This window comes from Typopeltis vanoorti, chromosome 17 (genome assembly GCF_054136105.1).
Source record: "Typopeltis vanoorti isolate ZY-2024b chromosome 17, IOZ_Tvanoo_1.0, whole genome shotgun sequence".
In the NCBI taxonomy this organism is placed as follows: Eukaryota; Metazoa; Arthropoda; class Arachnida; order Uropygi; family Thelyphonidae; genus Typopeltis; species Typopeltis vanoorti.
Window position 1 is genome coordinate 1948748 of NC_143565.1, and position 26411 is coordinate 1975158.

General features: G+C 36.5%; 1 protein-coding gene across 1 annotated transcript in view; it reads left to right on the plus strand.

Moving 5' to 3' along the window:
* l(2)k14505 (ATP synthase mitochondrial F1 complex assembly factor 2 homolog l(2)k14505) overlaps nt 1-26411 on the plus strand; it is a 116990-nt gene that overhangs the window by 49517 nt on the left and 41062 nt on the right. Inside the window, exons 4-5 of the mRNA XM_090407318.1 lie at nt 15129-15226; nt 24753-24833. Of these exons, the coding sequence (XP_090263444.1) occupies nt 15129-15226; nt 24753-24833 (179 nt within the window). The remainder of the gene's footprint in view (nt 1-15128; nt 15227-24752; nt 24834-26411) is intronic.

The following is a 26411-nucleotide window of genomic DNA, read 5'->3' on the forward strand; positions in this document are numbered from 1 at the left end:
TCTCATTAAAACTTAATATTTTATCTCGGTTTAAAGTCATTAATTCTCTATTTTTAAAATGTATCATATCAACCAAGTCGAAGCTCATGAATACATATATTAATTTATATATACTTATTTACTGAGCTGTTATGACAACTTTCTCAAGCAGCATGTGAAAGAAGCAACTCTAGGACAAAGTGTGTTAGATTTGATCATAGCATCAAAAGGTGTGTCAGTTAGGGAAGTGACTGTTTTGCCATCAATTGGTGAAAGTGATCATAATGTACTTACCTGGGAAGTAGCCAATCGTATTGATGTTCCAATCTGGACAGGTTACATGCTGAACTATAAAACTGGAAATTATAAGCTCAGGAGAATATTATTGTTGGTTCTAAAGGTCATTGAATGGAAAGGATATCAGCATTTCATGAGAAGCTTTGAAAATACGCTTAAATAATGTGGTGTATAAATTTCTTCCTAGAGTTTGAAGAACAAATAGGATGAAAATGTCCGCGTGGTTAGCCTAGTGGCTTTGCGCTTTGCAACCACATGCCTGGGGAAGGAGTGTCCTAGGTTCGATTCCCGTCGACAACGTGAGAAGCTTAAGGATCTTCCTCAGCCATAGCCACGTTAGCCGGTCTTGGGTGTGGACAGCAGGGTTTTTTCCCACCAGTTTATCTGGGGGTTTTCATCCCGCAAGCAAGCAAACCGGTCCCGTAAATACACAGAGATTACAGTCAGGAATACTGACCCAGCCATAGGTCTGATTCTTCAGCAATGCCGTTTCCAAGCTCGGATAAAATATTGGGAACTGAGATGGTGCCGTACCTCCCCATAAAAGGGGACTCACAGCCATGTCTCATCATACAATAATTAATTAGGATGAAAATTAAATGGATGTGCAACCTTATTAAGCAAAAGATCCATAAGAAGATGATGTTGTGATATTGTGGAAGGAATATTATGAGAATTAGAGTGAGAGAAGTTATGAAATGTATAAATCACAGTCCAGAAAAGAAATGTTCTCACATTTAGACTACCTTAAGCTCAATGAGCCAGGGCAATCAGGAGTTGCAGAGAATGCTATTATCACCAGACACAGAGTTCTTCAGAAAAAAATTAAGGTTCTCAATAAAAGTAATAATCTCTTGGAACATTTATGCAAAGAGAATTGTGAGACTGTGTAGCTCAGTGGATGTGGCGTTTGCCAACCACGGCGCTTGGCCGCACGAAGGAAGACTTGGTTTCGAGTCTAGTCGGTGACTAGAGGAAATTTTTCTAAGCCTTTTTTCGACCGGTTCCCGAGTTAATCAATCTCTGGCACGGGCAAGCAGGTTTTTCCTCCCGGAAACTCGGGTTTTTCATCCTGTAAACTCAAGAAAATCGACCGTAGAACACACATTATTTCAGACATTAAATATATTGTGTTAGGGTTAGGGACCACGAGATGGCGGCACATTTGAGCGGTCTCTCTTCACTGAGTACCGCTTAATTAGTGATAGCCTTGGGCCATCTATCTCTGATTGGTACCAGTGGAAATTGAACTGCCCACTCAGTCTCCAAAAGTTAGATAGGGCTAAATGGCCTCGCCTACACTCCGTATACGGGAATAAAAAGGCGTTAGCTGATTTTTTTTTTTTAATTGTGAGACCTTGCTACATTGACCGAACCTAAATAGAAACAATGGACTTAAATTATTTCCCTTATGGGAAATAGTTCTTCCCAAATTCCAGAATTAACTTAAATTTAATGATTTTTTTATATATTATTAAATCTTGTTAAAGTTATTTTTACTAGAACCTTATAAAATTAGACCATGATGCTCTACATAATGTACGTGTCATGCAGTTCAGGCATGTCATGGTGGAATATACCGGTTTCTTCTTGTTGTTTAATTGAAAATCATACTGAAGATGCCCTTGATACTAGGGCGAAAATTTTATGCTAATAAAAATATATAATATATAAATAACAAAAAATATATAATAAATAAATATATATAATAAAAATTGGGTGCTTAAAGGTTAAAGCTGTATAACCGAGAGGAGACCTCCACATAGTCATTAAAGGAATATGGAAAACTGACAGGGCGTCTGATCTAATGCCCAGTCCTCACCTTCTTGTGGTGCACCCTGTTAAGTATATACCTGGATACTGAACAAACAAGGATGGGCTGGCAATTTGGGATTTAGCCGACCAAATTGTATTCTTGTTGACTTAAACCAAAATATAAAATGATGATACAACATGACAGAATATTATGCTGGCTCTGGCAACACCCTGTTAAACAAGGCCCTCATTGTTTTCACCAGGGAACCAGAGTGAACAATGAAAAGTCAGCTACTGGAACAAATTCCGAAAAACATCCCAACTTATCACCAGAATTCAAAATCGGTACTATCAACATAAGAAGCCTGAATGGCAAAGAAATGGAGCCAGCTGTGGAATTGGATAAGTACCAGATCGACATAATAGGGGTGACTGAAACAAAAAAGACCAAAACTGGTGAGATCTTTCTGAACAGTAAATACAAAATATTATATTCAGGCAATGACAATCAGGGAAAAGAAGGTGTAGCTATAGTATTGAACACAAAATATGAGGCTAATCTTGGATGGCAGGCAATATCAAGTAGAGTGATGTTGGCAAATATCAGAATGAGGAACTCGACAATGACTTATTTGTGCCTATGGTCCCAAAGAAGGGCCTACCAAGGTAGAAGTGGAGGAATTTTTTGAAGCCTTAGAGAAAGCAACTGACACAATGAAAAAGGAAAAGTTGGTCCCTGTCGGCGATCTAAATAGCAGGGCAGGAAATGATTGTTAGACATACAAAAATATTTTGAGAAAATTTGGAGAAAAGAGCAAAGCTAATAATAATAATGGCAAATACCTGTTGGATTTCTGCTCAGGACATGGACTGGTTATTACTAACACCATGTTCCAACATAAAAATGTGCACAAATTTACATGAAAAGAAGAGGGGCAAAGAATAAGAAAAAATTTACTGACTTTGTTATCGTTGATAGTGATGTTTTCTCTCTGGTGCAAAAGGACACTAGAGTGTACAGAGGATTTGAAATTGAAAGTGATCACTATTTAGTCTTCAGCAGGATAAAATTGAATTTCATATTGAAAAGAATAACATAGAAGAAAGTTTTAGAGCGAATAAAAGTTGAGCAGCTCTCAGATGTGAACTGTAGACTAAAATACACAAACGTTATTTAAGAAAAAATGAAAGGTTTTGAGAACAGGAATCAAACCTTGGAGAGTCAGTGGCAAATTCTGAAGAAAACGTTGATTGATTCAGCCAGAGGGGCTGATTAGGGTGTCTGCGAGGATAGAAAAATCAGAACTCCATGGTGGATGCAGGAAGTTAAAGAGGCAGCAAAGGAAAAGAAGAAAGCATATCAAAAGTTCCTGGCAAATAAGTCAGCTTCTTCCCTTAGAAAATACAGAGACAAATGTAAGAAAGCTAAACACTGTGTAAAACTAGCTAAACAAAAATCATGCGAGACTTTGGTAAGAACATAGAAAATAAATATCAAGAATGTGGCAAAATATTCTGGAGGCTGTTGAAAAATCCTAGAAATGGTGGAAAGAGTGCTGTAAAAGGAATTAGAGAAGATAAAGGTGACATGAAAACTGTTGAAAAAAGATATTCTTGATGTATGGAGTAATTACTTCGAAAAATTGGTAAATGAAACAAACAGTAATGACAGCACAGTAATAAAAAACACTCAATAGACATGCAATCAGGAATACATAATCCATACTAGTAGAAAAAGCCATCAAAAGCCTGAAACGTGGAAAGGCAGCAGGAGTAGATGATATTTGACCAGAAATGCTCAAGTATGGAGGTATTAAAGTCTTACAGTGGCTGCACGGCATAGTTCAGAAGGCCTGGACACAGGGATGAATTCCATATGATTGGAGTAGAGCTCTCATAGTACCCATATATAAAAAGGGAAATAAAACTGAATGCGAGAATTACAGAAGTATTTTCCTACTGTGTGTTCCTAGTAAGATTTATGCAAGTATGCTTGAGAAACGGTTGAGAAGGATTGTAGAAGGGAAGCTGAGTGACGAACAAGCTGGATTCTAGCCAAATAGAGGCTGTCAGGATCAAATTTTCATGTTACAACAAATAGTCAAGAAATAGTGGGAATATAACAAAGATCTGTATTTAAGTTTTGTAGATCTGGAAAAGGCACATGACAAGGTGCCAAGAGAAAGGCTATTCAAAACGCTACAGATGTATGGTGTCAATGGAGCATTATATATCAAACAATACTTAATCTTTGTAAGTGGAGGTTTCTGTGGATTAGAAGTTCAGCTTGGTCACCTTTAATAAAAAATATACCTCATTCAGACCGTGGACATTATGAAAGTGAACAACAGAACATGGCGTCATCCAGCATTGTTTAAACCCAGCACTGCTTTGAATTTGCATTCTGATTTTTAATTTTATGAATTGTCAGACGGCTACAACTGTATAGTATGAACTATTACAAATAATTTATCTTTTCTTTGTGTTTTAAACTTTAAGTTACCCCTGAAGATGTAAGTCAAATAACTTACAAAACTTGTCGGGTCTTTTATTAATTCATTGTGTTTTATATAGCTTATTAAAAAAATGGGGTCCAATTACCAGAATATGCCATGTGAAATACTTAATCTTTATTTCAGTTGTAAGTCAGCAGTTAGATTTGAAGGAAGTACAGGAAGATGGTGTGATGTTAAATATGGTGTCAGACAAGGATGTACATTATCCCCTCTGTTATTTATTATGTGGATCACATTATGAAAGAAAGTAGTGCTGGAATTCTTTTTATGTTATCATAAAAAGAATTTAGCTTGATGTAGTTTCTAAATAATTAAATTTTTTTTTCACTAGAGGTCATGCCACTAGAATAACCTGATATCAAAATTGGAGATTGGAATCTCAGCTCTTTACACTATGCAGATGATGTTATACTTCTAAATAAATCTGCTACAAGTCTGCAAGATTCCTTTCTTTTAGTGTTGCACGGTGATCAGCATTCATTTTAGAAATTATGGACTTTGCAACCGTGTTATAAATAACTCTTTTAATTTCCCAACTTTTCGATCTTCATATTAAGATCATCGTCTGGAGCATATACAAATATACAGGACAAGCTGAGTTACATTACATACAGTAAGCTAGAGAAACAATGATTTGAACACAGGTTATTCTAGTGGCATGACCTCTAGTGAAAAAAAAATTTAATTATTTAGAAACTACATCAAGCTAAATTCTTTTTATGATAATATGAATAAACATTCTTTCTTATAGATAGTTTTCTTTCAGTAACAATGATGTCCTATTTTTAGCATTACAATTGTTATTTTTGATTTAGGATCCTGGATTATCTACAGTCTTGTTTATAGTTACTCTTAGAGAGGAAGGTTCCATGGGTCGAATATGTGCCTTCCATATGTTTGCGATTTTTAGACCATCATTATTGTTCAGATTGAGGTGGTTGATAATGATCTCACAGGTTTTCTTAAATTTGCGGAATTTAAGACAACTAGTGCTTTTCCAGTCAATTCTATGTAAGGTGTTCAGGGTATGATCAGAAAGGCCAGCTTCACCATAATTATTATATTTGATGTGCCGTTTATGCTCTTTTTGTCTGATAGGAATTGTGCATCCTGTTTCTCCTATATATGATGTGTTACAGGTGCAATAAACACGGTATACTCCAGGGTGGGCCAGCGGAGGGAATGGGTCTTTGGATGAGTTAAGTAAGCTTTTTAATTTTGCGGGTGGTTTAAAGGTGGCTTTGAGGTTGTATTTTTGTAGTATTCTGTTTATTTTATCTGATGTTCCTTTAATGTAAGGAATGGTCATAGTTTTATTGTAGTCTGGTTTATCTTTGTTTTTTATTGAGGTCTTGTAGAGAATTTTGTTAATAGTGTTTTGGCCGTACCCATTTTTTTGAAAAGTATTGCTGATAACTTTAAATTCATCTTTCAGTGCATGTTTACTGGAGCAGATCTTCAGAACCCTGTTTTATAGAGTATTAATGACATTGGCCAGTATGTGTCGGTTTCCAGTAAATAGTGAAGGAAAGATTACCAGAAGAAAGATGTGCGGCAAGTGTATCTAGAAACTTGTGTTGTTTGTTTAGGTGGCTAAGGAATGTGTCTAGTGTCTGGCGGCCATCGGACCAGATCGCAAAAACATCATCAATGTATCTCAGCCAGACTTTGGGTTTTAAAGGAGAGGAATCTAAAGCATGTTTACTCAAAATGTTCCATATAAAAGTTAGCAATAGGTGGGGGGATAATGGCGAGCCCATGGCTGTGCCTTCTTTTTGTAGATAGAAAGCGTTTTGTCATACAAAATAACCAGAACGTAATACATACACAAAGGGCACCGTGATATCTGGAAGGAATTTGTTCTATTGATTAGGACATTCGTAAAGAAGGCAGAGACGTCAAAACTGACTAATAAGTCATCTTTTTTCTAATGTAATGTCTTTGATAATGTTTATGATGTGCTGCAAGATTCCCTGATTAAATTGAATAACTGTTGTAATAGATTTGGTATGAAGCATTAGTCAAAACACTAAATTAGCTGTATACAAGACAAGTCAAATAAATTTTAACTTCAAACCAATTTTAACTTATGGATTTGAGAGCTGGGTTAGAAATAAAACACTTGACCAAAGACTAGAGACCACAGATAAAGTCCTGAGAAAGATTAGGGACATGAACAGATGGCATCAGTAGCAATATCATATTATAAATGACGATATTAGAAAAGAACTTGATATTGTTAGCATCCAGGAACATGTTAGAACTTATCACAGGTGGTTTTGCCACTTAAACAGAATGGGAGCACAATGGCTAGCAAAAATAAGTGTTTTCTGCCAAGTTGACAGGAAAAAAGACCCAGATATATATATATATATATGGATTGATGCCTCGTCTTTGTCGTCTGTGTTCACTGGGCATCTACAGATGCCATATGGTCACTCCGATGCTCGATGATGTTCTACACTAGGCCTCGCCATGTAGTTCTGTTGTTTGCCCTTCTGGCAGCCTCAACTCTCTGAAGATCAGTCACTCCACACACGCCATCCATCCATCTCATTGATGGTCTACCCCTGCCTCTTTTTCCAGGAACTTTACCTTCTATTACTGTTCTGAGAAGTCCTCCTTCCATCCTTTCTATGTGTCCAAAATATTTTAATTTTCTTCTGTCAATATCCTTAAGGAGCCTTAAAGTTCTACTAATCTTTTCTAACACCCATTCATTTGTACGCCTTTCAGTGTATGATATCCTCAACAGCCTTCTGTAACACCACATCTCAAAAGCAGATATTATTATTATTATTATTATTACGGGTATCTCCATGGAGTCAGTAGACTCATCGCTGGAGACCCAAACTAGCAAAACAATATCTGTCATATCTCTTCTTGAATTCATTTACAGATGAAGAGCTCACAACAAAGTCAGGCAATGAATTCCACTCGTTCACCACCCTCCAGGCAAAAAACCTTGTTCTGACACCTTTGTTAACCACACTCTTCTTTAATTTCCAGAGATGACCTCTTGTTCTTCCATCACTATCACACAGCTGAAACATTTCCCCTGCATCAATCCTATAAAAACCTTTTAGTAATTTGAATGTTTCTATCATATCCCCTCTTCTTCGCCTATCAACCAATCTCTGCAATCCACAAGCTCTCAATCTATCAATGTAGGGAGCATTTTTTATATCACTCACCAACTTGGTCACTCTTCTCTGAACCCTCTCCACAGCCTCCTCATCTCCAAGGAATCCAGGTGACCAGACCTGAGCACAGTAATCCAAATGTGGAAGTATCAATGCTTTATAAAGGGGAATAATAACCTCTTTATCTCTGGATGTCAGTGTGTTCCTCAACAACCAAGTAATCCTATGTGCAATCTTGGACACCTTAGCAATGTGTCCTCTGAACTTCATCTCCTTATCTACCAATACCCCTAAGTCCCTAGCCTCATCAATCTCTTGGAGTACCTTTCCGTCTATGTAGTACACAGCTGGTAATCTTTTAATCCCAAAATGCAAGACTTTACACTTTTCCACATTGAACTGACATCCATTTTCTTTTGCCCATTTTACCAGCTTATTTAAATCCTCCTGCAAACTTTCAACATCAGCTTGATTTTTTATTGCACTACACAACTTTGCATCATCAGCAAACAACTGAATATCTCCCTTTTCTCCCTTTAAGCCGTTTCCTATATCATTTATATACAAATTAAACAACATTGGCCCAAGCACACAGCCCTGAGGCACACCACTGGTCACCTGCCTCATTCTGGACTCGGCTCCTCCATACACCACCTTATGGTATCTCTCCCTGAGCCATTCTCCTATCCATATCACCAATTTAATATCCATTCCCATCTGCTCCAATTTGCGTAACAGTGTTCTATGGGGTATCCTGTCAAAAGCCTTAGCAAAATCCAGAAGTACCACTGTGTAGCCAGTTCCTTTGTCCAACTCTGATGTTATTCTATTATGGATAGTTAATAGATTGCTAAGGCAGGATCTACCTTTAACAAAACCATGTTGGCCTCTATAGAGTATCATATCCTGATCCACCCATTCTTGAATTTTGTCTTTAACCAACTTTTCCAATACTTTTACCACTACTCCTGAGATGGTGATTGGTCTGTAATTCAATACTGCAGTTTTAGAGCCACCCTTATGCAAAGGAACCACTTTGCCTAACTTCCACTCCCTAGGGACCATACCAGAGTTCAAACTTAAATTAAATATCCAGGTAAGAGGGGTTGACAATTCATTTGCACCTTCACGCAACACCCGAGCTGATATTCCATCTAAGCCTACCGCAGTGTTTGCATTTAAGTTTGGCAATATATTTAATACCTCTGATTCTTTAGCTTCAATTCTCACATTAGGTATTGCTATAGGTATAGAGATATCCTCACTTGGGTGATAGACTTTTGAGAAGTGATCACTCAGTAACTCGACTATTACATCTGATTTTGTCACCTCAATACCATCAGCACCCACTAAGGTTATCCTTCCGAAGTCATTCTTCCTCTTACTTGCCACATAGCGGAAGAACTCTTTGGGATTACCCTTGATCTCTTTGGCTAAGGTCTTCTCATAATCTGATTTAGCTTTTCTTACTATGCTGGTAACCTTCCTAGCTTGAGCCTTGTACTGCTCATGGGTGTCCTGATCGCCCTTCTCCTTGTAAATTCTCCATAACATTTTCTTTTTTTGTAGTTCAAGCTTGATACTACTGCTCATCCATCTAATGCCTGCCTTGTTTGACCTCCTGACCATGGGGACACAATCTGATATTGCTTTCCTCAGATACCCGCTGATTTTATCCCAAGCACTGCTAACATCTTTCCCTTGCAATATGTTCTGCCATGGGATGGCTGCAAGCTCACTCCGAAGCTTGTTATAATTGCCTAACCTGTAGTTTCGTACATACCCCTTCTTAATAGAAAAATCCACAGATTTTGCAACCTCCCAAGTCAATACCACATGATCGCTTTCACCAACTGGAGGTAACGAGGTCACCTTACTTATGCATATAACCTCTGAACCAATAACCAGGTCCAACACTCTCACACCACGTGTCCCTTCAGTTACGTGCTGTTTCAAGTAATTATCTCGTAGCAGATGTATGAACTCCATTTCCTTTTTGCTACGTGATATTTCCTCCTTCCAATTGATATCACCATAATTAAAATCCCCCATAATAATCACTAAGCCTTCACTCATTGCACTAAGTTGCTGATGCATGAATTCAATATCTCCCCCTGTACTCCCTGGCCTATAGCAGCATCCAACTGTATATTTGGTTGTGTTGGTCACTATTTCACACCAGACTGCCTCAAATGAACTCTCATTCACATGTCTATCATCATGATATACTACTTTCTTTGGCTGCAACACATCAGCTATCATCAACAGTACTCCTCCTCCTGTTCTATCTTCTCTATCCTCCCTGAAAATACTGTACCCATCACATTCAATTCCAGTGACCACATCTTCTGCTGACAGCCAAGTTTCACTAATGCCTACAACTTTTGGTGAGATTTCACTGACTAATGCCAAAAATTCTTCTCTCTTATTTCTAATGCTTCTAGCATTGGTATACAAAAATTGCAGATTCCCTCTAGATCTTGTACCGGCTTTAGAACTGATATATAAGTCACTAACTACCGTAGTCCTATGCCGATTTTTTCCCCTCTCTTCTGCAATTTATTCTGCCTATAAGGATCAATAAATACACAATCAGTGCTAAAGTTTCTCTCTCTTACACTCAACCTTTTCAATATTAGTTTCCCTGCCCAATAACTTCAACCTGTTCAGAAAACAATAACTTCTTCAATCTCTTATGTCCTTCCATGTTAAGATGCAGTCCATCTCTAGCATACAACTGCCTTTTTCCTTCAAACACACTCCAAACATCAACAAACTCCAGACCTCTTTTTCTGCACATTCTTGCAATCATATCATTCATTATCATTGCTCGTCTACTTAACTCGTAATTGTCAAAACGAGGCAGCACACACACTATTCTCCCATTGACACTTTTCCTCTTCACAATATCTAATAATGTTCTTAAATCTTTTCCTACCCGATTTATACTACCTCTCAGGTCATTCGTACCCACCATAACTATCATCTTGTCTGTTTCATGCCCTCTCTTTATTGCTAAAGCCACTCTTTCTATTGTACCATCAGCCAAGCACTCCTCATGCATACCACTCTCCATACCCTTAATCATAGAATCACCATATATTTTACCACTATTAACTTCATTCAAGTTCACACTCATGGACTCATTCTCTACACTATTCAGCATGACTCTCCCAGCTTCATTACTCAACTCTCTATTACTTACCCCCCCACTCTCACTACATCTCATTTCTTCTTGGCCACTTGTGGTTTTATTATGTTGACTCCCAATCACTCCCATACTATTTATTACTGAATCATTCACCAAAGACTCACCCATATGTAATCCTGTTCTAGTTACTTCAGCTAAAGTAATCTCTATAGTCCTAATTTCTCTGTTTAACACATTAAATTCAGCTTTAACTTCCAGTATCTCCTTACCGATCACTTCCACTTCCTCGTGAAGAAGATGAAGGTCATTTTTCATTTTCATAAACTCCCGCCGAAGTTCTTCCGCTACGGTCCCGATGTCAGCTTCCATTCCTAAACGCTCCAGCCTATCCCGACACTTCTCACATACGTCGACATTTTCTTTCTTTTCATTTTGCCAGACCGACCACAGATCCTTCACATTTTTCGGTGCATACATGTAGCAGTTTCCGCAACGCATCCATTGCGAAAAATCTAACGCTGAGCCAGCCTTTCGATATCCGTTTCTTATCTGACTTCTTTAGGTTCCAAGTCTCGCATCCATAAGTCGCTGTTGGAAAAACAGCTGCATCCAAAATCCTCAACTTTGTTCCCATGGAGATAGATCCATCCTTCCAGATTTTAGACAGGTCTCTGACTGTTGTTTTAGCCATTCCTAACCTTTTTCTGACATCTTCTGAACACCAATTCTTCACATTAATAATGGATCCCGGGTACTCAAACTTCCTGACTTCCTCAATTCTTTCTCCATTAAGATTGATGCCTCAGAAGATGGAAATATAAGATCTGATAATGTTGGAGTATGACAGGTAACAGATTGATTTCCAGGAAAATTGTAGATAGGAAGTTAGTAATGATGTTAGTTTTTCATGTAGTACTATCATATCCTGTGCACTCCTTAAGGGTACATATCAGGAATTTGATGATGATGATAAAAATACATATGTAAGGTAAATCAGTTTTATGTTATTTATCAATTTTGTAAGTCTCAATCATATCCCCTCCCCCTTTCTTTTGTTTGCTAGTGTCTGCAGTCTACATATTCTCAATCTGTCTTCATAAAAGGAGATTGCTTGGATCTGTACCATGGCATTGTCAAACTGCAAAGGCTGGATGCTGATAGTGCATGAGAAGGATTAAAGGAGTGTTTGAGGGAGATAATGTCTGACTGTATACCTAGAGTCCGAATAGTAAATCAAGTAGGGGTTAAATGGATGAATAACACCATTAAGTTTGAGCTGTAAAAAAAAAGGAAACAACTGTGGAGGGAATTTATGGAGAAAGGTGACCTGCAGGCACACATACGGTACAAAGTGCAGTCCAGAAAGGTAACTAGTGTGGTAAGAAAAGCAAAAGCAGATTATGAAAGGAAATTAGCAAAGCAAGCTGAAGAGAATCCCAAACCGTTCTTTTGATATGCTGCAAGTAAAAGAAAAAATGTATACGGCAGAATGATTTTAAGGAATGCCGATAGTAGGGAGGTAACTGAATCAGTCGAAATAGTAGAATTATCCTGTAATATCATCCAGGCAGTGATATTGAAGGAATGAGGGAACTAATGGCTTATACAGGAATGGAGGTGAATAGTATATTACAGAACCTTAATGTGAATACATCAATGGGATTGGATGGTATACCAGGTCGAGTCTTATGTGAAGCTGCAAAGGAATTCTCAGTGCCCTTGACCATATTGTTTAATTTAGGTCTCAGCTCTGGGTTAGTCCCGAGGGGGTGGAATGAGGGTAAAATAGTTCCATTGCATAAAGGAGGCTCCAAGACTGCTGTTGCAAATTACCGATTGATCAGCATATCAGAAGTCATTGTCAAGGTATTGGAGAAATTAGTCGAGAGCAAAATACAGAAATGGATAAATGGAAATGGAATACTGTATGGCGAGCAGCATGGTTTTGTGAAGAGTAGATCATGCCTCAGTACCTTGCTCACGTTTTATTATACAGTGACAGCTGAATTGGATAAGGGTAATGGGTTTACAGTGATACTGCTAGACTTTGCTAAGGCCTTTGACAGAATACCACATGGAATTGTAATCAGTAAACTGTAGCACATGGGGGATGGATATAAGGTTGATGAGATGGATAAGTGGATGGTTGATGGAGAGATATCAGAGAACAGTTTATTCAGGATTAGTGTCCAAAAGAAGGCCTGTGACAAGCAGTGTGCTGCAGGGTTCTGTTCTTGGACTACTGCTATTTAATTTGTTCATTAATGATATGGGAAAAAATCTGAGAGGAAGTGTTCATTTATTTTCCGATGATTCAAAGTTGGGTAGAATGAGCAATAGTGAATACACATGATGTCAAAATTTTGCAGGATGATTTGGATAGATTGGCAGACTGGGCTAAGGATGTCAGTTTAATGAACAAATTAAATAAACTGCAGTTATGCATTTTGGGGTGAAAAGATTAACAGCAGTATACCACATTGGTGGAACTGTATTCCAGGAAATTGACGAAGGCAGAGATTTGGAAGTGTTGGTGGATAAGGAGTTGAAGTTTAGGGGGCATTTAACAAAAGTTGTTAAATCAGCTCATCAGATCACTTGGTTACTGAAGAATACTTTGACAAGCAGGTTATTATTCCTCTTTATCAAGCCTTGATAAGACTCCATCTTGATTACTGTGCCCAGATCTAAGCACCAGGGTTTCTTCTTGATTGGAGGAGATAGAGAGGATCCAGAGGTGAGTGAGCAAGATGGTAGGTGGTCTATGGAATGAACCTTAAGAGAACAGGTTGAGGATCTGTGGGTTACAGTTATTGACTGATAGGCAGTAAAGTGGCAATATGATTGAGACATTCAAATTACTGAGAGGTTTTTACAAGATTAATTCAGAGTAAATTTTTCAGAACAGGTCTGGTGGTGGGAGAACTTGGGGCCATCCATGGAAACCGAACAAGAGTGTAGTTAGCAAGGGTGTTAAAACTAGGTTTTTTACTCGGAGAGTGGTGAATGAGTGGAATGGGCAGCCTGAGGCTGTTGTGGGTGCCATGACTGTGATTGAGTTCAAAGCAAAGTATTATAGATACTGTGCAAATGCTGAATAGTTCTTGACATAATGTTTAGGGTCTGCCTCGATGAGTCTAAGGACTCCTTGGAGTTGCCTGTAATAATAATAATAATCAGTATTCCATAATTCTGATATCATTTTTAAAACTCTTCTTTGCACTCTGTCCACTGTCTCAGTAGTGCCACAGAAACCAACCGACCATATCTGTGCACTGTAGTCCAAGTGAGGTCTTATCAAATCTTGTTATATTGCCTGACAGGATCTTTTACTTTGTTATAGTTATTATAATGAATAGCATCTTGTTTTGAAGACGATCATATCGTATTTATTTTTGTAGCCTAATCTTTGTAATACAGCAATTGACAATCCAAATAGACTAAGTAATGAGGCAAAATGACTTCCTTGTCTTTACATGTCAAATTTGTTTTAGCATTACAATCATCCTCCAAGTTGTATTTGCACTCTTTGATATATGGCCCTTGAAACTTCAACCTTCTATCTCCTAAAACTCTAAGAACCCTAGTCTATTAGTTTCTTCTAGCATAATCCCACCTATATAATATGACATTGGATATCGAATCACCCCTTTACATTTACTAACATTGAACTGACAGCCGTTTTCAGATGACCACAGTTCTAGCATATTCAAATCATTCTACAAGTGCTGCTTATCAGTTTCATTGATTATCCTGCCTATCTTTGCATCATCAGGAAATAGTTGTATGTCACCTGCCAAATCTTTCCCAATGTCATTAACATACAGATTGAATAACAATGGATCAAGAGCTGATACTTGTGGTACACTGCTGGTTTTCTTAAATCTTGCAGACTCAAATCCTCTGTATACTACTTTTTGATAACTTTCAGTCAGCCATCTTCTTATCCATGCAAATATTTTATAATCCAATCCTATATGCTCCAGTTTATGCAACAATCTTCCATGTTGTATTCTGTCAAAAGCTTTAGCAAAATCCATAAGTATCATGGTTTATCCATTCCCCCTTGTCTAACTCAATGGTAACGTTATTATAGAATGTGAGCAAGTTGCTCAGACATGACCTGCCCTTAGTAAACTGATGCTGTTCGTTGCAAAGTAGAAAATTACTTTTATGTGTGGTAACAAATCTTGTCATATTGCCTGACAGGATCTTTTACTTTGTTATAGTTATTATAATGAATAGCATCTTGTTTTGAAGACGATCATATCTTATTTATTTTTGTAGACTAATCTTTGTAATACATCAATTGACAACCCAAATAGACTAAGTAAGGAGAAATTAGTTGATCACATTCTTCAGTTCATGGATACAGATACACTTTGGTAAGTGGCATGTCATAGTTCATATTAATACTGCATGACACTGCATATCCACTTTAATGTAAATTAGTTGTGATCAGCACTATGTAGGGGGGCTGAAAAGTTCTGATAAACACCTAAAGCAAAAATGACTGGTTTATGCATCATGTGAAAGGCTTTTTTCTCAGAGGATTGCAAATGATGCAGTAGTGTTGTAAGAAGTGTATAACACTTCATGGGGAATATGTAGAGTAATGTGTAAGTTACATGGTTCTATCTCATTTCTAGTTCTTCACGGTTCTACTTCATGGCGATTATCACAACTTCTCAGCACACCCTCATATTAATGTACCACATGCATAAAATGCTGTCAGTTAACTTACATATATTGAATTTTTTTTAATTTGATTTGTAAGCAGAGTTAGATAACTGGGTATAGACACACAGTCTAAAAGGAACTTGAAGTACTGACTGCGCTTCTAAAAGTATTTGGTTCTTACCATCATATACCTTGTTGGTAACGTTTGCTTACATCACTCTATTTAATATTCCCTCTCATTCAAGATCATTTTTGTGTTTAGTGTTGAATACTATAGCTACTCCTTCCTTTCCCTGATCATTAATGCCTAAATGCAACATCTTGTTTTTATGTTCATTGTCTAACTGGAAATTCGATGCTATCCGTCATGTACCAAAAATGTTTCCAATTCTTAATTGTTTGATAAATGAATTTTCACACACTTTCAATTCTCTGTGATATGCTGAAATTCACTTTCATTTCTTGGTGATATGTTGCACATGACATAAAGTTTGTCAATAAATTCTTTAAATCGATTGATATCTGCAACTAATTTCACAATATCATCAAATGATAGTTCTAATTGGTGATTAGTGCAATGTCAAAATTAAGGCAAGTTTTCTTTCATTACTTTGATAACCCTGCTTTTGCACCATCACATATTTCAGAACTTAGAGTGAGATTTTAAATAGTTTTCATGTTATACTTATTGAAGGCAATTGGACAGAGATCAACTATCTGTTTTGTAGTAGCACGATTAAAGTTGGTTCATTACTCAACATAGTCAGTTCGTCATTGAAATTTTACTATATGACAGTGATTTTATTATCCAGAGTTTTTTCTCATTTCATTGCTAATGTGCAAGATGTTATTACAAGCATTAGTTGAATAAAGAAGAGAATATATGTCAATTCCATTTAATTCTTGTAGGTCAGTTTCTGATTCAGAATGTTGAAAAGACTAATTTTCTTTGGCTATTTTAATATGTGATACGAAAAATTAATTATTGCTGTTATTAATTTTGCACAAGATACTTTTTAAGCAGATTTTCAAGGGACTATTTCTAAGTTCTGCATGCAGTTTTATAGCAGCTTTATATACTACTGTTTCCTTTATGTTTGAAAATTTTCTTTCTTAAAGACAGCAGCTGTTGTTGTCCACTTTCACCAAAATGGGTAACTTGTTTGCCCATTCTTTAGAAATCTTCGTCCCCATCTCTTCTTCCACTCCAGGAGTTTCCAATTCATTTGCATAATGCACATCCAAGTCTCTTATTTTGATAATTTAGCCAGTTATACTTTGCACAGAAGTCAATTTTTTGATCAACAGTCCAGTAATTGGCCAGTCTTGGTACTATCAGGAATAAAAACAGTCTTTGAGACAATTTCTTTTCTCACTTGTTTTTAATTTCTAATTGTGGCAGATGAAAAGAAATTAGCACTTTTCATTTTTTACTTTACAGTGCAAGACAAATGATATATTTAATATAGTTGTGATGGTCAGGGTCAAATCATCTCATGCTTTGGACTTTGAGGAAGGACAAGAATTTATCTTGTGCTTCCTGTTCTGATATTCTTTCAGTCTCTTCTGTATTCACAACCATATTCTCTCACTCATCAAGGCTGATACTATTCTTCAATCACTCGAGAAATGCATCTTCTATGCACACACTCCTCCAATATGTACTACACTCTGACAGTGAACCACCTTCAGAAAGTCCACACCGCTCACCATGTTCGATTTGCATGCCACACATCTGTTTGATCTTGTTCTCACCACCATTTTGCTTTCGTTTACTGTAAGCTGTATTATGCACAATCTGCTACAAAACTTATTAACAATCTCAATGATTACTGTGTATTCACTCTCACTTAGCACATTAGCATTAATAAATAACTTTTCATTGAAATGCACACAGTTTTCACCAATGTTACACGAAACTTATATCTCTGGACAGTTTTAACAGTGATCTTCTTCTGGTGGTGCACAGCACCACCTCTTCAATGTTTCAGTTTTATTATTGATAGTCTTGTCTTCTAGATCTGCAGCTAAACAGAGAGAATGCCAGTATTATATAATTATGAATTAACATGGATAAAGTGGTATTAGTAGACAACAAGCTCAATACCTTGCACTAGTTAGATGGGGAAAAAACTAAAAAGTGTGCTTCAAAAGATTGAACTGGAAATCTGTCGATGCTCTATAAAAGACTCGTTATCTAAACAAATTTGGATATAGAACACTTCCAAATATCTGGTAGACTGTCATCCTTCATTTAAATTAGGGCTGTCCAAAACACGGGCCACATGCGGCCCGCAGTGCAATTGTGTGCAGCCCACCTGTGGGTTTTGATTTTCACAAGTGAGAAAATAAAACAACAATTTGAACCGAATGCATATTACATATTTTAATTCTATCACTAATAGATAATCTCTATGTTGGTTATTTATTTATTTATTTTTTTTTTTATGTTTTTACATGACTATAATCCATGTGTTTTTCAAATATTAGATGTGTCAAAGAAGTGTTCTGGGGCGCTTAAGGGTCAAAGCTGTATTACTGAGAGGAGACCTCCCCATAGCCTTTAAAGGAATGCAGAGAACCGACCAGGGCTTCTGACCTAATGTCCAATCCTCACCTTCTCATGATGCACCCTGTTGGGTTTCTACCTGGATACTTAATGAACGAGGATGGGGTGGCAATTTGGGATTTAGCCGACCAAATTGTATTCTTATTGGTTAAACCAAAATAAAAACGATAGTACGACATGACAAAATTTCATGCCGGCTGGGGCGTCGCCCGGTTAAACAAGGCCCCCGTTGTTTTTGCCAGGGAACCAGGGCGAACAGTGAAAAGTCAGCTACTGGAACAAATCTGAAAAAAAAACTCAACATCACCAGAGTTAAAGATCGGTACTATCAACATAAGAAGCCTGAATGGCAAAGAAATGGAGCTAGCTGATGAATTAGATAAGTACCAGATCGACATAATAGGGGTGACTGAAACAAAAAAGACCAAAACTGGTGAGATCTTTCTGAGCAATAAATACAAAATGTTATATTCAGGCAATGACAATCACAGAAAAGAAGGAATAACCATAGTACTCAACACAAAATACGAGACTAATCTTGAATGGCAGTCAGTCTCAAGTAGAGTAATGTAGGCAAATATGAGAATGGGGAACTGCACATTGAGACTTATTTGTGCCGATTGTCCTACAGAAGGTTCTACTAAGGTAGAAGTGGAGGAATTTTTTGAGGCTTTAGAAAAAGCAACTGATACAATGAAAAATGAAAAGTTGGTCCTTGTTGGGGATCTAAATAGCAGAGTAGGAAATGATTGTGACACATACAAAAATATTTTGGGAAAATTTGGAGAAAAGAGCAAAGCTAATAATAATGGCAAATATCTGTTGGATTTCTGCTCAGGACATGGACTAGTTATTACTAACACCATGTTCCAACATAAAAATGTGCACAAATTCAGATAGAGAGAAGAGACAAGGAATAAGAAAAGTCTCATTGACTATGTTATTGTTGATAGTGATGTTTTCTCCCTGGTGCAGGACACCAGAGTGTGCAGAGGATTTGAAATTGGAAGTGATCACTATTTAGTCTTGAGCAGGATAAAATTGAATTTCATACTGAAAAGAATAACATGTAAGAAAGCTTTAAAGCGAATAAAAGTTGAGCAGCTCTCAGATGTGAACTGTAGACTAAAATACACAAAGATTATTGAAAAAAAAAATGAAGGAGTTTGAGAACAGGAATCAAACCTTGGAGATTCATTGGCACTCTGAAGAAAACATTGATTGATTCTGCCAGAGAGGCATGTGGTGAGGTTGTCTGCAAGGATAAAAAAATCAAAACTCGCTGGTGGACACAGGAAGTTAAAGAGACAGTGAAGGAAAAGAAGAAAGCATATCAAAAGTTCCTGTCAAATAAGTCAGCTTGTGCTCTTAGAGAATACAGAAACAATAGTCATGGGAGGCCAGAATATAGAAAATAAATATCAAGAAGGAGGCAAAATATTCTGGAGGTTGTTGAAGAAGCTTAGGCATGGAGGAAAGAGTGCTGTAAAAGGAGTTAGAGATGATAAAGGTGACATGAAAACGAGAGAAAAAGATATCCTTGAAGTATGGAGTAATTACTCTGAAAAACTGCTAAATGAAACAAGCAGTGATGACAGCACAGTGGTAAAAAACACTGCCCAGGCATGCAATCAGGAATACATATCCATACTTGAAGTAGAAAAAGCGATCAAAGGCTTGAAATGTGGAAAGGCAGCAAGAGTAGATGATATTCGACCAGAAATGCTGAATTATGGTGATAAAAGAGTCTTACAGTGGCTGCACTGCATAGTTCAGAAAACCTGGATAGAGGGACGAATTCCCGATAATTGGAGTAGAGCTCTCATAGTACCCATATATAAAAAGGGAAATAAAACTGCATGTGAGAATTCCAGAGGTATATCCCTACTGAGTGTTCCTGGCAAGATCTATGCAAGTATACTTGAGAAACGGTGTTGAGAAAAATTGTGGAAGAAAAGCTTGGGGAAGAACAAGCTGGATTCAGGCCAAATAGAGGCTGTCAGGATCAGATCTTCACTTTATGATAAATAGCCAAGAAAGCAAGGGAATATAACAGAGATCTGTATTTAAGTTTTGTCGATTTAGAAAAGGCGTATGACAAGGTGCCAAGAGAGAAGCTATTCAATACGCTACAGTTATATGGGGTCAATGGGGCATTATATCAAGCAATACTTAGTCTTTATTTGAGTTGTAAGTCAGCAGTTAGAATTGAAGGAAGTACAGGAAGATGGTTTAATGTTGAATCTGGTGTGAGACAAGGATGTACATTATCCCGTCTGTTATTCATTATGTATATGGATCACATTATGAAGGAAAGTGGTATTAAACATGATATCAAAATTGGAGATGTTAATGTCAGCTCTTTGCTTTATGCGGATGATGTTATACTTCTAAATAAATCTGCTACAAGTCTGCAAGTTTCCCTGACTAAATTGAATAACTGTTGTATTAGATATGGTATGAAGGTCAGCATTAAAAAGACAAAGACAATGAAAATAGGCAGAATCATTGAAAATGTCAACTGTGTTATGAATGGAGAACCTGTGGAAGAAGTAAAACATTTCAGCTACTTAGGCACGATTTTTAGTGAAGATGGTAAATTAAATATGGAAATAGACAACAGAATCAGCAAAGCCAGTATGGTGGGAAGTCAACTGAATAAATTCATATGGAATAAGAGAGAAATTAGTGGGAACACTAAATTAGTTGTATAGAAGACAGTGTTCAAACCAGTTTTAACTTATGGATCTGAGAGCTAGGTCAGAAGTAAAACACTTGACCAAAGACTAGAGACTGCAGATATGAGAGTCCTGAGAAAGATTAGAAGCTTGAACAGATGGCATCAATGGCAATATCATATTAAAAACAAGGATATTAGGAAAGAACTTGACATTGTCAGCATCCAGGAATGCGTTAGCAGAGCTAATCTCAGGTGGTATGGTCACTTAAACAGAATGGGCGAAGAACGATTAGCAAAACAAGTGTTCTCTGCCAGGTTGGCAGCAAAATGACCCAGCAGAAGACCAAGATATAGGTGGATTGATACGGTACAAAGTGCCTTAGAGGAAAGAGATATAAGATCTAGTAATGTTGGAATCTTGTCAAGTAACAGACTGATTTGACGGAAAATTATAGATAGGAAGTTAGTAATGATGTAATTTTTTTCGTGTAGTACTATCATATCCTGTACACCCCCCTTGAGAGTACATGACAGGAATTTGATGATGAAGAAGTGTTCTTACACTGTTTTGTTCTAATGAATGCTCTAGGCGCTCGCTATGCAATTAGTGTTGTTCATTTGTTCAACGATCGAGGTTGTGTTGCTGCTGCTCACTAAATTACTAGATACACATTGGATGCAGCCCTCGTATTAAATAAGGTTGGATAGCCCTTATTTAAATCAACAAAAAAACTGCCACTATGGACTTTAACGAGAGGATGTAATATTTCATGCCTCAGTTACTGTGGATGAAATATTGGATTAAAATATTACTTTTTTTACATGTTGTATTGTTAATTAAGCAATCCGTCTTATTAACTGGCAGGGGTTATATTTTCATTGACTTATTATTTTCACATGTCAAGCTCCTACTAATAAGATTTCAATAGAGGTTGAAACTGGCTGGGATAGTGATTCTCACCATAACATATATCAGATATGCCCTATGAGGTAGATGTGCTGTGCATTAAAGACTACAAAGTACAACTTTATGCAGAGTCATCTGTTCTATATATGATAGAGACCTACAAGTTGGTAAGGGGTTGTTATAAGATCAATAGTGGAGAAGTTCTACAGAGAATAGTGGGAGATCAGGGGAGAACCAGAGGTCTTCCCTGGAAACTGTATAAAGAGGGTGTGAGTAGGCGAGTGAGAGGCAGGTTTTTTTCGTGCAGAGTTGTGAATGATTGGAATGTCTTGCCTGAGAGTGTGGTGTCTGCAAGCAGTTTGAGTGTGTTTAAGACACGGTATGATGCGATGTGTGTGTGATAAAAGGACCTCCCAGATGAGTCTTTGACTCCATGAGGTCTTGTTTAATAATAATAATAATAATAATATACAAATAACTTAATTATGAAAATATTTTCAGGTGCACATTTTTTTTTTATGCCTGTATAAATGAAGGATGAAAAAAAAAAAAAGGATAATTTCTTGTTAGGTATTATACTGCCAGCATGTTTATCACATCTGCTTCTTCAACCAACAGGTTTAAATCCAGCCATGGACATGGATGTTTGTAATTGTAATGATTGTCTTTAGATAGGAAATGAACTTCATCATCAAATGTGAAACTACCGCTCTGCTTAGTGGAGGCCTGAAGTGGCTTGGAAAAGTTCCATTTGGTCTCTAGAGTGGGATTTCTGGACTGTGTAAAAATAATAATAAAAATAGAAAAAAATCCTTAATCCACTCACAATATGAATGTACTATAGGTTTACAAAAACCTTTTGTGGAATAGGATCCACATATAAAATAAAGTAAAATGAAGTATAAATTTGAACAATCTACTCAGAAAGTTGAATTCCATATTGTAGATCTCATTTGTAGCCAGGTTGGTCAAGTGAATAAATCTCTCCCTGTCCATTTTGGTTTAGAATCCCACTATGGCTTGAATGTGTGTTTTTAAGTGAGATGTCATTTTCCCAGTGTGAAGTTGTTGCACTGCTTATTGGTGACGTGAAGTTGCTTAAAAAAGTACCATATTTGGTCTCTAGAGGCAGGTTCCCAGATTATTCAATTATTACCTCACCTGCAGTACTATACATATGATAGGTTTACAGCCTTTCATGTGGGATTAATATATAGTATTCATCTGTGAAAAGGGAAGAAAACTTAGTGTGAGAATTAAAAAGGTGTTTCTTTTTTAAGTGTTTATATAAACCTACTTGAAATGTGGTTAAGGGAAATTACTGTGAAGATGCTTGAAGAAAAAGAAGCTAGGTTTAGATAAATAGGTATTGTTAGGACAATTAAAAAAAAAAGAGAAATCATTGGAATATAACTATGATCTGTTCATGGCTTATTTTTAATGGTATTAACAACACCAAATGAACTATTTTATAAAAAAGATGTTTAATTAACTTGCTTATATTTTGTTGAATTTCAAATCAGCATTATCAGAGCACAACAGCATCTATACACGACAGTGAGCAAGTGAAACAATACAACTGTAATGGACAAAAGATCTGAAGTCCTATTTTGGTGCTCTCTAATGTAAAATAAAATAAAATAAACAGGCTCTCAAATTTTTATCAAATTAATGCAACCATATTTTTTCAGGTTAGGAGAATTCTTCATAGCCATGGCTGACTCGAAAAATAATCTTTTGGATCTGTAATAACTTCTAAATAGCACATTAGTTTTCTTCTGTCTAATCCTGTATGAAGGGGTGTCTAAAATGTGGTCTACCAGTCCTGACTTGCCATAATAATGGTAGTGAATGTATCTTTTATGATCTTCCCGGCAGATGTTAACAGATCTTCCTATCTGCCTGCAGAATGAAGATAATAAGCATTGTTACTGTGTTAAGAGCCATTTAAATAAATTTGTGGAATAAGAGAAATTAGCCATCTATAACTGGCCATTCACAAGTGATATGATATCTTGAGACTCTTTTCATATGTAGAGACTCAGATATGAAAATATTCTGGTTAAAATTCGGGTGAAGAAATGTCATCATTGGCAGAATCCTATTAAAAATGAAGATATTAGAAAAGAATTTGATATTATTATTAGAGATTATTAGCATTAGAGAATGTGTGAGTAAAGTTAATCTAACATAGTAGAGTTACTTACATAGAATGGAAATGTTAGCAGAACTGGGATTCAGTGCCATGCTGCAGGAGAAAAACCCTGAGGAAGACGAAAATTTAGATGGATCGATGCAATTATTATAATTTTATTTAAGCTAGTGGCTCAAAAGACTGAATTGTAAGATTTGATAACATTGGAAACCTGACAAATAAATCAGTTTCAAAGAAACAGTTGATAGGAAGCTAGTAATATCAGTTATATTGTACTATAGCAGAGTTTTCCAAAGCAGGCTCTGCAAATCTTGTTTACAAACATTCACTTTTTTTTTCTTTTTTTTTTAAATTTAAATTAATGAATCGATGATATGATGCTACAAGTTACGTCCATCATACCAGACTTTGAAAAACTCTGCAGGTCAAAACAACAAATACACTGTAGTCATTAAAATGAACTTAAAATTTTTTTTAATTTACGGAGCACTAAATTGTAAAATGGTTGAGTGTTTGTTGATTTCTTCCTTTTTTTTTTTTTTTTTTTTCATGTTTACTTTAAAGATGAGTTGTGAGGGTTCTCCAAAAAAATAATTTGCTTTCTTTAGGGCTCCACTTTAGCTAGAAGTTTGGGAAACCCTGCACTGTGGCATCATAGTATCCTGTAGGCTACTTGAGAATGTGCAGGATACTGCGATTAAAAAAAAAAGTCAGTGGTTTTTTTTTTTTTTTTAGTCATCTACAGGATAAATGAAAAAGTGAAAATTTTTGTGGACAATTTGAAAGCTATTTTTAATTTTCCATTATATGAGGACTTCTTAGAGAGAGAGAGAGAGAATGCAACACTGAATGAAAGAAAAAAGATTTTGCACTTGTAAACGGTATGCTATAGTTGTGATTTTTTTTTCTTTTTCTAATAGTTATCAGTCAGATGAGCCACCTGAATTAACATCTCTCCAAAAAGATAAGTGGGATCCTATTATTAAGTGGTTTGAAAACAGGTAAAAAAAAAAAAAAATGTTAATCACATTTTTATAAGAGTAAATTAAGAAGTCTTTGTCAGTCTATATGTATATTGTAGTTTTACACTACAATATAAATACAGACATGTCATATACAAATGAACTAGAAATACTTAATGTTTTCATAATTTTTTTTTTCTAGGAGGGCAAAACTGTATTGGCTGTTAGAGATATTCTAAACATGGCTTGGCTGTTTCTCCCTTATATATGTTAGGGGAACCACAGTTTTGTGCATTTCTTATATTTCCAGAAAATCATCTATCAAATGAACCTTTGTCATCATATCACCTCTATCTGTGTGACCGTTGGAGACCTAGGATATAGTGAACCTTTATAAGAACTTTTCAGTTGAAAGTGAGCTATCTAGTTTCATACAAAGGTGACAGAATTTTTCATCCTTCAAAACAGGATAACTGGCCAGAAGTACACACAAGTGACAAACATAATACACTGGCCTCAGAGCTTTAAATGCTTCAGTCATAACTCCAAATAAGTAAACAATAACTAGATGGTGTATGCAGTTCAGACTGATGTCAGTGTTGTAGAAATGTCTGGTTGGTCAAGAATTTTAGCTACTCCAGACAACAGTATGCTTGCCATTCATAGAAACAAGCTTGTAAAAATCAAGGACATGCTGATTTTTCATTTATTACAGAACTTTATATCACCTCTGACTGCAAGTAGTTGCTGGATATGTGTGTGGGGGAGGGGAGGACTTGCTAAGCATCGAATATCAAATTGCTATATGCATTTAGTCAGGCATATTTACATTACTGTCGATGTGATAATAATGAATTTTTGGATTGCGCATTAGACCGAACATAAATGTTTGGTCTAATTACAGAGAGAGAGAGAGAGAGAGAGATGCAGAACATGATGTAGAAATATCTCTTCTTCTCCATCATCCCCCTCCCCTCAGTTCAAAATGTTCTACATAAGTCTATCAGCATGAAAAGTGATAATTGATTTTATCTGATTTTCTGCAAGGTAGGAAATCAGCCAAATATCAGATCACATTGTTAACATTCTGCATCAATTACATAATGCTTCATAGCATTGCCCAGCAATATATTGATGGCTGAGTACGGAAAGTACTTTCTTATAATCCTCACCTAGATCTCAGCTACTTCTTCCATCTGTAAGTTAACCAGAGAGCTTACGGGAATACGTTCCCCGGCATTCACAAGTTGCCTTTGGATTGCTGAGGAATGTATTCCCGTAAGCATTCTGGTCAACTTGCCTTATGAAACTTTCATAGTTTCTACATTCGGCTTTGGAATAATGCTGGATCTAATATCCACTTGATTTATATAATTCCACATTGCCGAACTGAAGCCTTTTGGCTAATTTATTTTAGTAATAACAGATTATATAAGATTTTTGGATTCTGAAGGTTCAGGCATGGTTCTCATCCCATCAACACTAGACACAGAGTTTGCTGGAATCATACCAAGATGCTACAGTAGGTTCACTTTTGAAAATTATGGAGACAACTACCGTGTTTGAATAAAAACTTTAGTTTAATATAACTAAAATCTACATTCGACGTTTCGATCT